The following is a 13,541-nucleotide window of genomic DNA, read 5'->3' on the forward strand; positions in this document are numbered from 1 at the left end:
TATTGTTTATGTTTTGAATGTTTGGATTTGTATAATTTAAACCTGCACTGACTACTGTAACATGTTCCAGAAAAATAAGCTATTTGTTCCTTTACTTGTGAAAAGTTGCACTTTTGCTAAGGCTTTGTGTTATTTTAGGTTTAATAAACACTGTTAAACCTTTTCAGAACTATTTCAGTTTGTGTAGAACAGGACTATCAATGCTTTCTGAACATATGCAACACCATTTAAAAAATACCGCGATAATACCGAAAACCGTGATAATTTTGGTCACAATAACCGTGAGGTTAAATTTTCATACCGTGACAACCCTATCACATACATAATTCATTTTCTATAACAGCTCTTTCCAGTAGGGATGGACAATACGTATATCGGTATCAATATCTAACTTCACGTAGAAAGGCTGCAGCTAGGTTTTGAATCTGCAACCTTATTGCTGTGAAGAAACAGTACTACCAACTGGACCACCATTCAGCTCTTTGTTTAGGTATGTTGTTATTTGAGTATTGTCTCTGTGCGTCTTTTATATTTTGTTATGGTCTTAGAACCAGGACATAAGAGACTGGGGTCTTGTCTGGAATGGTTTACGTAGTTTAAATTATTCATGTTTAAAAATAAGCATAAAGTGACTCAGGTAGTAATGTTTAAGAAATGTATATCCATGTACTGTATATATATATATATATATATATATATATATATATATATATATATATATATATATATATATATATATGTATAGGTACTGTATATATATATAATATATATGTACTGTATATATAATATATATGTACTGTATATATATATATATATATATATATATATATATATATATATATATATAAATGTATATCCCCTTTTTTGTTATCTTTGAAACAGGTCAGAACAAATTGGGGGCTTGTCCGTGATCCCCTTAACATATCAAATTATTTCTGATAAACATTTAAGTGAAAAAAAACTAGAGTAAGAGAATAAACTATATTAAAAGATGCAATGGCAGTAATTGCTATATTTCACACTAATTTGTCATGAATGTTGAGCAAATGTTGAAAAAATTACAAAAAAAAAAGTAGAATCAGATACAGCACATTTTCATTTCATAATACCTCTAATAGCTCATTTCCATCAACCGTTTTGGCATGGAATGGGAAGGATCGGGTCGCTAATTTTTCTGTTCTGATTGTAAAACCAGTCCAGACAACCTACCCAGACCGCACCAGTCACGGGATGTTTTTGGCCTCCTTTCTGGAGTGATATGGTTACGGCGGAGAAACAACACGGTCAACTGATTGGTTGACAGTACAGTATCTCTCCCTACAAGGCATCAGGCTAAACGTTACGCTCGGTATATTGCTCCCTCGTCCTCTGTTATGCTGTCATCTAGCCTGGAGACTGGCCTATTAACATCTTTCTCCCCATCTACGTCTGTGGGAGTAGATGGTTTGGTGGACTCCTTCAATATGGCTTGTTCTGTTGCCCTAGACACTGTTGCACCGCTTAAACTCAGGCAAAAAACGACCATCTCTGATCCCTGGTTAAACGACAACAGTCGTGCCCTCAGACGCCAGTGTAGGACACTTGAACGTAGATGGAAAAAGGACAAGCTACAAATTTCCCTCCAAATGCTGAAAGACTCCCTGGCAGCTTACCAAAAAACTGTCAGATCAACTAAAAATAATTATTTTGCCAACATCTTTGAGAGACATTGTGGTGATCAACGTAAGCTTTTCAGTACCATTAACTCTGTTCTTTCACTAAAGGAATCCACTGCCCCCTCCACACCAACTATAGCACTATGCACTGATTTTCAGAAATTTTTCCTGGAAAAAATCTGTACAATTAGACATGATCTGTTGGGACCTGTTACCCAGAAAGAGTCACTCCGTTCTCTGATTTTGATCATGCCTCCCTTCAAGATCTTGATAAACTAATCAGGTCTATGAAACCCTCAAGTTCCCCACTGGATGTTCTCCCCCCAATGTTGCTACTTGGGGTTCTACCAGTAGTGGGTCCTTTTATTCTTAATATTTTAAATTACAGTTTGTCATCTGGAGAGTTTCCAGAATCCTTTAAGAAGACGGTCGTCCAACCGCTATTGAAAAAACCTGGCCTGGATCTAAATGATTATGCAAGTTTCCGTCCAATCTCCAAACTTCCTTTTTTTTTATCTAAGGTTATTGAAAAAGTGGTGCATGCTCAACTCTCACATCATTTACTGGAACATTCACTACTTCACCATTTTCAGTCTGCTTTTAGGCCAAATCATAGCACTGAGTCTGCACATATTCGTGTGTTAAATGACAGAAACTGATGCTGGTTCCTTTGTTCTGTTACTACTGCTAGACCTATCAGCGGCATTCGATACAGTTGACTATAACAATCTGCTAACCAGGCTGGAATCTTTTGTTGGGAGTCACAGGGACCGCACTAAACAGGTTTCACTCTTATCTGTCTGATAGAAGTTTCAGCATTCACATATGCGATTGCTCTTCTCCTTTTGTTCCGCTCCCCTGGGGAGTTCCCCAGGGCTCTATTCTAGGTCCACTCCTCTTTTCTATATATATTCTTCCACTGGGAAACATCATTGCTAAACGGGGCTTACATTATCACATTTACGCTGATGACTGTCAAATTTATGTGTAGGGCTGCAACAACGAATCGATAAATTCGATGAAAATCGATTACTAAAAGCGTTGGCAACGAATTGCGTCATCGATTCGTTGTGTCGCACAACTCTTCCAAAAGCGCCCCCCCTTCCCGCCCGCCGTTGCGCGCAGACCAGAGCAAGTCAGATCAGCGCGAGGGAGAGCCGCAGATCAGCGTGAGGGAGAGCCGGCAGACTTGAGCTGCTGCGAACCGGTTCCGCATTGTTGCACAGTGATCCAGGCAGCTGCTTCCAGCGCACGGTCCATTCTCAAAGTGGCGCAACCAAAAAACTATAATTAGCACACGATCGTTCATGTCCGCACTTGTTCTCTATTTTCTGTCTTATTTGTGCCTGAAGCGCGCTACTGCGGAGCTCATCACCTGTGCTGTGGTGATGTCACCTCACGCAGCATCGAAAACGCGCTCTGAGCTTTTCGGTCAGGAGATCCCTTTGATCTGCTCAAAAGTAACTGATGAGGTGAAAAGGTAAGAATCCAGGCAACAGATTTTCTGGAGAATTAAGAGGAGATGCAGGAAGATGAGAGACAGACAGGACAGGAAAATAGTTCAATAAAAACAAGAAAACAAAACAAAGTGTTGAAAAGTAAAATGTAGGTAGATTTATCTCCACTACACGTTTTTACCAGTAAAAAACAATAAGTTATACACATGTCATATTTATACATCTGATACAATTCAGATCACCTTCAAAACTCAGTCACACACCCAGGGTTTCAAGACATTTTGGGGGCCAAGGCAAAATGCGACCCCCCCCCCCCCCAATAACTGGGCTCCCCAGAAGCCTCTGTGTAATTCATACCCTCTCCAGGAGTGTTAGTTATATGGTGTTTATAAAAGCCCCTCAGACATTACTGACATGTTCTAATATTATCAGATGAAAAACTAAATTATCAGACATGCTGTCTCATCTGCTTCTTTTATAAACTTGCAAAAAGTAACAAAACCATTTGAAAGCCACTATTTGTGGATTCTCTGAAAGTTTCCATGGAGTGTGTGACAACTTATTTTTTCATTGATCCTATCGTCTAATCTCACAGCTGAAACAAGCATCCTTAATAATCTGTGCACAGGAAGCTTACCGATGCTGTAGTAAAACAAAAGGTATAATAATTTATTATTAATAAAACCTTGTTGCAGCACTAAAGCAGAAAAATTAGATTTTGCATTAAATATGCAAAATATTTACATATGAATAGTTTTAGAGCCCTTTAATTGGCAGAATCTGATATTAATTTAGTTCTTACAAAAAATGGGTCCCAACATTGTTTGTGTGGCGTTGCCATAGTGTGACGTCATAGGCACAGATCCCCTGTCCTCTTGTTTGGAAATGGAAATATGGTCACCCTACATTACACAAACTGTCCACCCGGGCTTTTGCGCTGCACAGAGACGCTTCGCTGCCTATGACTTTGAACGTCAGTTGAGAGTCAGTCTCATGCAGACTGACCAATGAAGAGAGGGCCTCAAGTTAAGACCCTCTCCTCATTGGTCAGTCCACACGAGGTGGGTCAAAGGTTACTCTGGGCGGGTTACGTGTTGTCAGGCATTCAAGTATTGAGTATATTTACTGCATATTACAGTAAAATATTCTGTATGTGACCACGTTATGGTGATCCTTGGGTCGTGATGATGGAGCCCTTGAATATTGTTGCCCAGGGTACAACAAAGTGTTAATCTGGCCCTGGTTCCGCCGTCACATTCCCGCAGAAACTGGTTGATCACACCGGGGCCAGACTACTAGCATGTGGTTTTACAACCACAATGTCCTCAGAAGCAAAAACGCTTTTAAAAGGGAGGGAGGAGTCCTAACTGTTGCTGCAGGCGTGTTGTGTGAGAGTGCAGTTATATACTGATTAATATATTTTTGGGTTCAGTTGCTTTCATGTGGCCTAATGTGAGTCTATTTGGGATCATTGGAATGATCAGCAGCATTTCTTGATGTGACTTTATGGCAGTTGCCCAGGGCATCATCGCAAGGAGGATGGCATTCATTTACTTTTGTTTTATTTGGTATTTTTTCAGTCATTTTTGGAAATAGTGATCAATTTTGATTAATTCACAGCCTATGTTTAATTACATTTAAAATAAATGTCAACAGATGAGATCAAACAAAACAGATGAGAATTGCCCTTAAGCTGTTTAACTTGGACCAAGCATTTTAGGTCACAGATAGATGTAGCTTAGGGTCTCTGTCTATACACCTTATAAGACAATTTAGGTGATGGCATGTTGTTTTTCTGCTATTGAACTGTTTTCTAATAATGTTGTGTTAAATAAAGTGAAGGAAGGAGAGAAATAACATTTCCCTAGCAGTTTTTAAAAATTTCCCCATGTAATCCGATTAATCGTGTCGAGACCCCATCCGATTAATCGATTATCCAAATAATCGTTTGTTGCAGCCCTATTTATGTGGCTTTAAATCGGTCAAGTTCCATTACTCAGCTCTCAGAATGTCCCTCAGAAATTAAAACCTGGCTAGCTTCCAATTTCCTGAAGTTCAATGAAAATAAGGCCAAGGCCATTCTTTTCAAACCAAAACATAATTTGCACACTTCAGCTGCCTTTGATCTCTCCCCCCTCAACCTTAATTCCTGTGTGACCAGCCTTGGGGTTAAACTGGATGCTGATTTGTCAATGAGTGCACATATTAATGCCACTGTTCGATCCTGCTTCTTCCAGCCTCGTCGCCTTACCCGACTAAAGCTCATTCTTAAGAGGCTGCACTTAGAATCTGTTGTTCATGCATTTATCACTTCCAGACTCGACTTTTCCAACTCAGTTCTTATCGGCGCAAATGTATCTGTCCTAAATCGTCTGCAGAAAGTCCAGAATGCCGCAGCAAGATTTCTTTCCAATACAAATAGAAGCTGTCACATCACTCCTATTCTGGCTGATCTACACTGGATTCCTGTGCACTTTTGAATACAATACAAAGTTCTAACTTTCGCCTACAAAGCCCTGAATGGTCTAGCCCCCTTATACTTGTCAGAGCTGCTCACCAAAGGCAGGCTTCTGGACTTAGCGCCTGCACTCTGGAGTCACATGTGGAGCCTGTGGGTAAGCATTTGCTTTTGTTTTTAGCTCTGTAGACCATTTACTGCAGCACAAAAATACTGAATAGTTGCACAACTCATAAAATTGTGCTTGACGGATTGTTTAACCCCGCCTGCCGTCCTGATGGCCCAAACTGCCGACACGAAGGCCCAAACTGCGATCAAAATGCTTGCATGAAAACTGCAGACCCACACCGGAACACACCGGTCCAAACTTATCCAGACCCGACCGTACCAGATGCAGCGATGGAAATATGCTATAAAAGATCCATAAATATATTTATATTCCAGTTACGTTGTGTTCAGCTGATAGATTGCTCCGTTTATGCCACCCTGTAACAATCTGCCCCACTTTAATCAGCCATTTATGCTGTTTTTAAGTAATCAGACCCCCCACATGAAGAAGTCATGACAGAGAAATCATTTGACAGAGGGGGAGGAGTGTGAGGTGACAGACAATGACTCAGAAACAGTCTGAAGTTCACAATGAGCCTGTCCCTCTGTCTCTCACAGCATTTGTTAAGTAGGATGTGAGTTTGTTGGCTGGAGGAACCGTTCTGCTCTGCAGCTGCATCAAAGACACAAAGCACTGAAAAAAGATCAATAAGGGTCTTGATTCCACTTTCCATTTTGGTGATGAATGCAAAAAATATCTGCCTTGCACTGATTAAAGTCAAGCCTTTTCCAATACTTTTTCACAAATTTTATGTGATTTTCTCTGGATTTTCATTTCTTTAAGCACAATTTAATAGCACAGAGTTCAGGAAGGCGTGGGGTTGCCCGACAGTTTAAAACACAACAAGCCGCCTTGCAGCTGCAGCTCAGACATGTACTGAGGCTTCTGCCTGGAGATTAACTTAGAAAGGGTAAAACTTGTTTTATGTTTATGTATTTAGCAGACGCTTTTGTCCAAAGCGACTTACAAGTGATAATCGGCATGTTGCCCTTGAGGCTAACAACAACAATAACAACAACAACTTGACATCAGTCATGGAGAGGAGGGAACAAGGAGTGGACAGTAGAGAGGGGGACGGGTGCAGGGAGGGTGCTAGTTTAGAAGATGCTCTCTGAAGAGCAGGGTCTTCAGGAGTTTCTTGAAAATTGAAAAGGAAGCCCCTGGTAGTGGGCTTCTGGTAGTGCTTGGAAGGTCATTCCACATTTGTGGAACGATGCATGAGAAGAGTCTGGATTGTCCTGAGCGTGGTGTAGGCTCTGTTTTGAAAATAAAATGCAGAATAATAATCAGCTTTGTTTCTGGTAAATACTTTTTGAATTTAAAATAGCAGGATAAGTATTTGTTTGCATAAAATCGCTAAGAACCCTTCCTTCACCCTTCCTTCCTTTACTGATCAATACCACTACTGAAGAAAACCTGAGGTTCTGCCCCCTACTGGGACACCTCTGTATCTGCCACTTCACTCTCGTCTTTCTCCAGCTGATTTTTGCTCAGTTTCTCATTTATCCACAGAACATCAAAAATCATTTTACATTAATAGGCCACGTTTACCATCATGACAACTTCAAATTGTGAATATTATGAGTGTGTCCTTTTGACTGACACAGTGGCGGGTCCAGAAATGTTTTTCTGCAGGTGCTATGAAGGAGCTAGTCTTTTAATTGAGGGTGCTATGAAGGAAGTGGTCATGCGTAGCTATTGTTCTCTAAAACACCTTCAACACTAGCAGATACACATGCGTGCACAAAACCTCAACAACACCTGAAACAATCATTTATATATAACATATGAACAATCGCTGACTTTTCCATGAAATCATAAACGCATACAGCCACACAGAAAACCATCTATAGTGTTGCAAGGTTAGCTAACATTAGTGTTAGCATTTCCAGCAGCAAAACCCTCGACTGCTGCGGCGTTTGAGGGTTGACTCTCTTCATCCAGATCCGTAGGTTTTTGTGGGTCTGAGATCACTTCCAAACATTCATTCGTTTCTGACTGAACCCGTGGAAATTTGGGCAACAAAAACCGATCCATTTTACCACTAGCTCTACCTTTCACTGGTTCGCAGGTGGAAAATGAGGTCAAAGGTTAACATCAAATTCCTGTTTTGGTTTAAGTTTTTACTATCTATATAATTTACTGATTATTTTTGTTTTGTATGTTAAATATTATCACATCCACACGTTAAATTAAAATTAAATTGTAAAAAAAAAATCTAATATTTACTTGGGGGTGCTATGGGGGTGCAATGACTAATCCAGGTGTAGCTATAGCGCCCCCTAGCGCCCCCTGGCACCACCACTGGACTGACAGGTAGCAGATGAGCTGTAAGCGTTAGCAGCTGCCCCCCTCCCTGCTTGCTCCAGAGAAGGCCTCAGCCTCATGCTACAGCCTAGAAGACAGAGGATAGCAGAGTTGCTCAACTGCGGTTTTCTTGCACCTGTTTGCTTCAGTTAGCCCAATTAGCTCATAGCTACATCAGCTAAGAGTTTAATGAGTGTTAATTATCTGCCCCAATCCTCATGGCCCTGCTCTCAGCTCCATTTTTGTATTTTCCGGGAGTGACGAGACACGTGACAGAGCCAAGATGGCGGAGGTGGGAACTGCCTATTGGGTTTCAATTCAGCTCTTCAGAAACCTACAGATGACAGGGCAGAGGGCTCATCTATTATTTGTTCAGTCAGTGGTCTATCCTAACGTTTTTTCCCCTACATGGGAACATCAGGAATCCTTCCCTGACCCTAACTTCCCACTGACAATGGACATTGTTTGTACACAGAGGAGGCTGGAGGTGGGAGGATTGGATGACAACGGGAGTGAATGAAGAGACGGTTTCATTGCCAGGACCTGCTGCTCAGCCACAGTGAGTCTAAGCGGCTGTCAGGGGCCTGTGGTGGGGCAGGTTGGGTGTTTGTGGAGCAAATGTGGACACAGAGATAAGGTGGTACTCTGGAAAAGCTTGTGAGAAGACCAGGGATCTGACTGGCCAGAGATGCTGAGACTGAACTGAGCACCAGCACACACAATCAGCAGTGAAACAGGTGCAGGTACACACACACACACACACACACACGCGCGCGCGCGCGCGCACACGCACGCACACACACACATGCAGACAGAGGCAGCATCAAGTCCACTATGAGGCCCGATTATGGTGGAGCAGACGAAAAGAAAATAACAGAGATATAATAGTGAGCATTAGAGAGAGAGAGAGAGAGAGAGTGTGTATGTGTGTTTGTGTGAACTGAGAGGGAGTCCAAACTGACAGCCTTGAGGTAATCTGTGGCAGGGTGAGGAAAAACAACCCCATCGAAGCCGGAGAACAGAACACATTGAGGGGCGGGGGCATAAGAACTGAAAGGTAAACAGAACAGGACATAAAACTGTATTCCTGATGCTGTAAAACTGAATATTCACCAAAACCGATGAGTCCGAGGGTTTCACCACGGATGCGGGCGGCTCCGGAGGCCACCTCTCGAATCTGCTCCACACTCTGGACCCGCGTGCCCTCCCGGAGAGCCTGGTAGAGCCAGGTGTTTCGTCGGTAAAGGTTGAGGATGTGGCACAGGGTGGAGTCTGCCGTCTCCTCCACTGCTGCAGAGGGAATGTTGCACACAGCGATGCCTGAACAGACACACACACACACACACACACACACACACACACACACACACACACACACACACACACACACACACACACACACACACACACACTGAGGCCACAGAAAGAACTCAAAATGAATCTGCCTAATGGTATAATCAATAATGTAATCCTCATCAAGTGTTCATCCGGTGCGCGCTTAACCACTTTAGATCCAGGGTTTAGTTTTAAAAAGCTGTCTAATACCTGAGCGGTTCTAGAAAATAAAATCTAAAGATAAGAAAATATGAATTAGAGGCTTAACGTTCTGCTTTTACTGACTGGTTTTGCCTTAATGGTGTCGATACTTGAATATCTGTCTTTAAATACTTTTTTCTGATTACATGAATCAAATAACAGATGAGTTCAGGTCAGCAGTAGATGCTAATGTTAGTATTTATAACATATTTAAGGTGCACATAAACCCAAACTTTAGTATATAAACTACAGTGTGAACCACTCTCTGTAGTAGTAACAGTAATATTCCACTCAGTCAACATGCAGACATGAGTTTCAGCTTCTTTTAAACAACCTGAACGCCTGACCTTGTGGTATTACGTCTCCTTTTCTTCAATCTAACATTTTCTAAGCTCTTCTGCCCGCCCTCACTCCCCACTAATGTCCTCATCCCACTCTGTATCTCACGTTAACAGCACCGCTGACTCTGGACAGTAAATAAAAAGGCCTGAGCTCGCTCAATCAATGGCCCCTTTTCTTCTCTCTGAGAACAGCCGTCATATCTGCGTCTCCTTCTCGAGGCATGATAGCTTTTTGACTCCTGCGTTGCACAGGCAGAGTGCTCTCGATGAGTGGGTGGCAGTTAGACACAGTATCTCTTATTGGCAGGGAAATGGCAGCTTTGTCAGCTGTAAGAGCCGTTCGAGCCACCAGCCAGCTGAGCCCGGGTGGTGGTTCAGACAGAAAATCTAACTCTTCCTCGTCGTCTCCTGCTCATCCTTCCCTCTGTCTCTTTGAACATTCTGGCTCCACGATTCTTATGACTATTACATTCGTCCTCTAAAAGAAACTGTAAACAAGCTGCTTGCGGCCAACCCCCATTATGAAAAACTATCCTCTCAGTTTAGTCAGTGCAACTTTCCAAAATCCGTAATGCTACTTTATGAATCATTCCTAAAGGATCTGGATAAATCTGATCGCTGGTGCCTGAAGTTGGTGATGTCATCAATAAATAAAGGGCGGAAGAAGAAAGCAACAGGTAAACATCTGCTGAAACAGCTCCTAGTCGAACATTATGGTTTATCTAAAGTAAGGAGCGCTATTACTAAAAACAGAGATTTAAACTCTCTCGACTGTATTGTACTGAGGTGGACGCTCTGAGGGTTCATACCCAGCTCTCCAGCAGCCTTGATGTCGATGTTGTCGTAGCCACTGCCGATGCGGATGATGATGCGCAGCGCTTTGAACTTCTCCAGGTCTTCTCTGGTCAGGGTGATGGTGTGGTACATCATAGCTCCCACTGCCTCATTTAGAACCTGCAGGCACACAAACATAAATATCTGCTTTATAAAGATTCTTGGTTTTCAAAATTTCATACAGTTTGGCCCCAAATCATCTTGAAACAATGTTATTGACAAAAAAAAAAAGACCCAAACAAACAAAAAGTGTTATGTTAATTTTTGTTTGCAAGCATGCTCTCATTTTGTCAGGTCTTCTAAGCTTCCACCCCTTCTGACAAGATGGCAGAAGGAGGGCAAGACACACTGGCAGTGTATGAAGCACGCGCACGCACGTGCGCGCGCACACACACACACACACACACACACACACACACACACACACAATTTTACTTTCACATAATAATAAATAAAAAGCAACAAGTTTCTGTTTGGACATCTGGGTGCCCTGACCTTAGACAGTTTAATTATAGTTTATTATTCTGGTGTGATCTCATAATATAACCTTTATAAGTTTTATTTACAACTAAACAGTCCAACTCTGCCACCTGTTGGTGTAAATTGGCATCAGTGGTATCCTTAAAATGTGAACTCTGGAAATTTGATGCTTTACATCACAGGTGTTAAACTCAGGCTCTCAGACCAAATTTGGCCTGCTATATCAAGTATCAAACAGGCCCGCCGGCAATTTTGCAGCAAAGACTACAAATCCCATAGTGCTTTGCGGCGTTAGCGTGTCTCTTGCAGCGCCCCTCCTTTCTGTTTACATTCATTAGCATCTAGGCTACTACTCGGCATCTGCAGCATTACCTCTTACTCAGAGCTGAGTTTACTCAGCAATTTGCCAATTCTGAAGCCCAGAAATGGATTTTTACCATACCACACCATTTTTACCACTCAGTAGTCTGTTCTCGGCCGACATGGAAAGTGCACCAACCAACTTCCAGACCGAGATGAGTTAACTCCAGTTTAGTGACACGCTCAAGTCAATGTGACTCTGGGTGCTGCAGCTTTTATCTTTCCTCCCCAACACACTGACCCGACAGCGTGGCCAAGCGGCACTGCTGCTCTTCAGTAGCACAAACCTATGTGAGCAACTGTTGTCTATGATGAAGATGAACAGAACAATACAGAAGACTCACTGATGAACTCCTTGCTCAGCTCGGAGCCAAACCCCAGAGATGCAGGTGTCTGGCTGGAACAGGGGAGCATCACAGTAAATCAGAGTAGAGCAGACTGAGCTTGAATTATCGTGGTTTTACGCACCTTTTCTGCTCCAAAGCATGAAAGTTAATAGGTGAGGTATTGCATTTTCATTTAACCCTTTGATGCATAATGGTCACTACAGTGGACAGGTACTCAAAGTAGTTATTTATTTGTTTTGGCTATTAAGCACAGCTGTTGAAGACTTTATTGCATTTGAGCCCCTCCGTTTGGACTTCAGTAAGCCAAGCCAACATATTTCATGCTCAGAATACACACTGTCCACTGAGGTGGACATGTAATAAATTATTTGTAAATTATAAAATTTTACAAAGAATATTTGTTGAAATTTGTTTCATTCACACCTAAAGACGAATGAAAAGTTTTTTTTAAAAAATCATGGTTGAAGATTTCATAATTCATGCATCAAAGGGTTAAGAAAATTACTATTTTGTTAATTTTGTTGTTGGCCTGTGAAAAAAGATTTAACCCACTTTAAAACAGGAACTGCAAAGAAAGACTACAGATAGATGAATAGAATAGAAATAGAGCAGAAAATGCCTTTATTGTCCCTCACTGGGGAAAGCTTGGTGTCACAGCAGTGATAAAATTCAATACAGGAGCAATGAAAGGGCGTAAAAAATATGAATAAAGAGTAAACAGCAAGAAAACATAGATTCAAAATATTAAAACTAAAAAAATGCTGTATATATACACAATTTAAACAATAAAAAGAATAAAAACATTGAGACATAATTAAGTAACGAATACCACTGATGTGAGCTCGATTTGCTCGTGTGTAATTTGGTTATCCACATTCAGTGTTACTGCAAAAATAAGTTTGTTTCCAAGTGAAAAGGTTCAACAGCAGTACTTATCTGTAGATAAAGGAAAATGTGCTAATTAGCCGTCACTTTTTCAAAAAATACTGAGTTACATTGGCCCGCAACTTCATAGCAGTTTTTCATTTTGGCTCAGTGTGAATTTGAGTTTGATCTGAAAGCTTGTGCTGTAAAAATGTGTGCTTCAAAAACAAAGGTGATTAGAGGTAAAAATGTTATATTTTCAGAAATGAATCATTCAAAGTAACAATAGACTCTAATAATGGTAATCCTTGGTAAAGCTCCGCTCTTATTTTGAAAAGCTGCACCACAGGGTTCATGGAGTGTTGAATGAAGAGGAGATGGAGATGTAATGTTTCTCAGCTTAACACCTGGCCAAGTTAAATAAATCTGATTTCACATATTCATTAATTAAAAGCTTTAATAACAACAACAATATAATAATAATAATTATTATATATTTTTAGAATATTGCAACTGTGTAAAAACGACACAAGTGTTAATGGAGAAGGCGGAATTAGGCAAAAACCCTTTTCTGAAGAGGATCAAACTGTCGCCACACTGAATGTGTGTTTTCTCAGCGATACAAAGAACCGATTTGCTGTATTAATGCGCGTGGGTGGGCTTGAGGTGTATGTGGACCAAGAGATAAGAAGGAAGTTTACAACGCTTGTGAGAGGAGAGCATCTGTTAGCTCAGGAAAAAAAGGGGAGTGACACACAAACAGCTGTAAAACATGCTGCAGAAGAAGAAAGAC

General features: G+C 41.3%; 1 protein-coding gene across 7 annotated transcripts in view; it reads right to left on the reverse strand.

Moving 5' to 3' along the window:
- The window catches only part of LOC107387783 (C-terminal-binding protein 2), a 168,990-nt gene that overhangs the window by 6,541 nt on the left and 148,908 nt on the right, over positions 1-13,541 (reverse strand). For all 7 annotated transcript variants that reach the window (XM_054749263.2, XM_054749264.2, XM_054749261.2 and 4 more), the window contains 2 exons: positions 10,673-10,817; positions 9,100-9,306 (listed from right to left, as the gene is read on the reverse strand). In XM_054749263.2, coding sequence (XP_054605238.1) covers positions 9,100-9,306; positions 10,673-10,817 — 352 coding nt within the window. The remainder of the gene's footprint in view (positions 1-9,099; positions 9,307-10,672; positions 10,818-13,541) is intronic.

Source organism: Nothobranchius furzeri, chromosome 16 (genome assembly GCF_043380555.1).
Source record: "Nothobranchius furzeri strain GRZ-AD chromosome 16, NfurGRZ-RIMD1, whole genome shotgun sequence".
In the NCBI taxonomy this organism is placed as follows: Eukaryota; Metazoa; Chordata; class Actinopteri; order Cyprinodontiformes; family Nothobranchiidae; genus Nothobranchius; species Nothobranchius furzeri.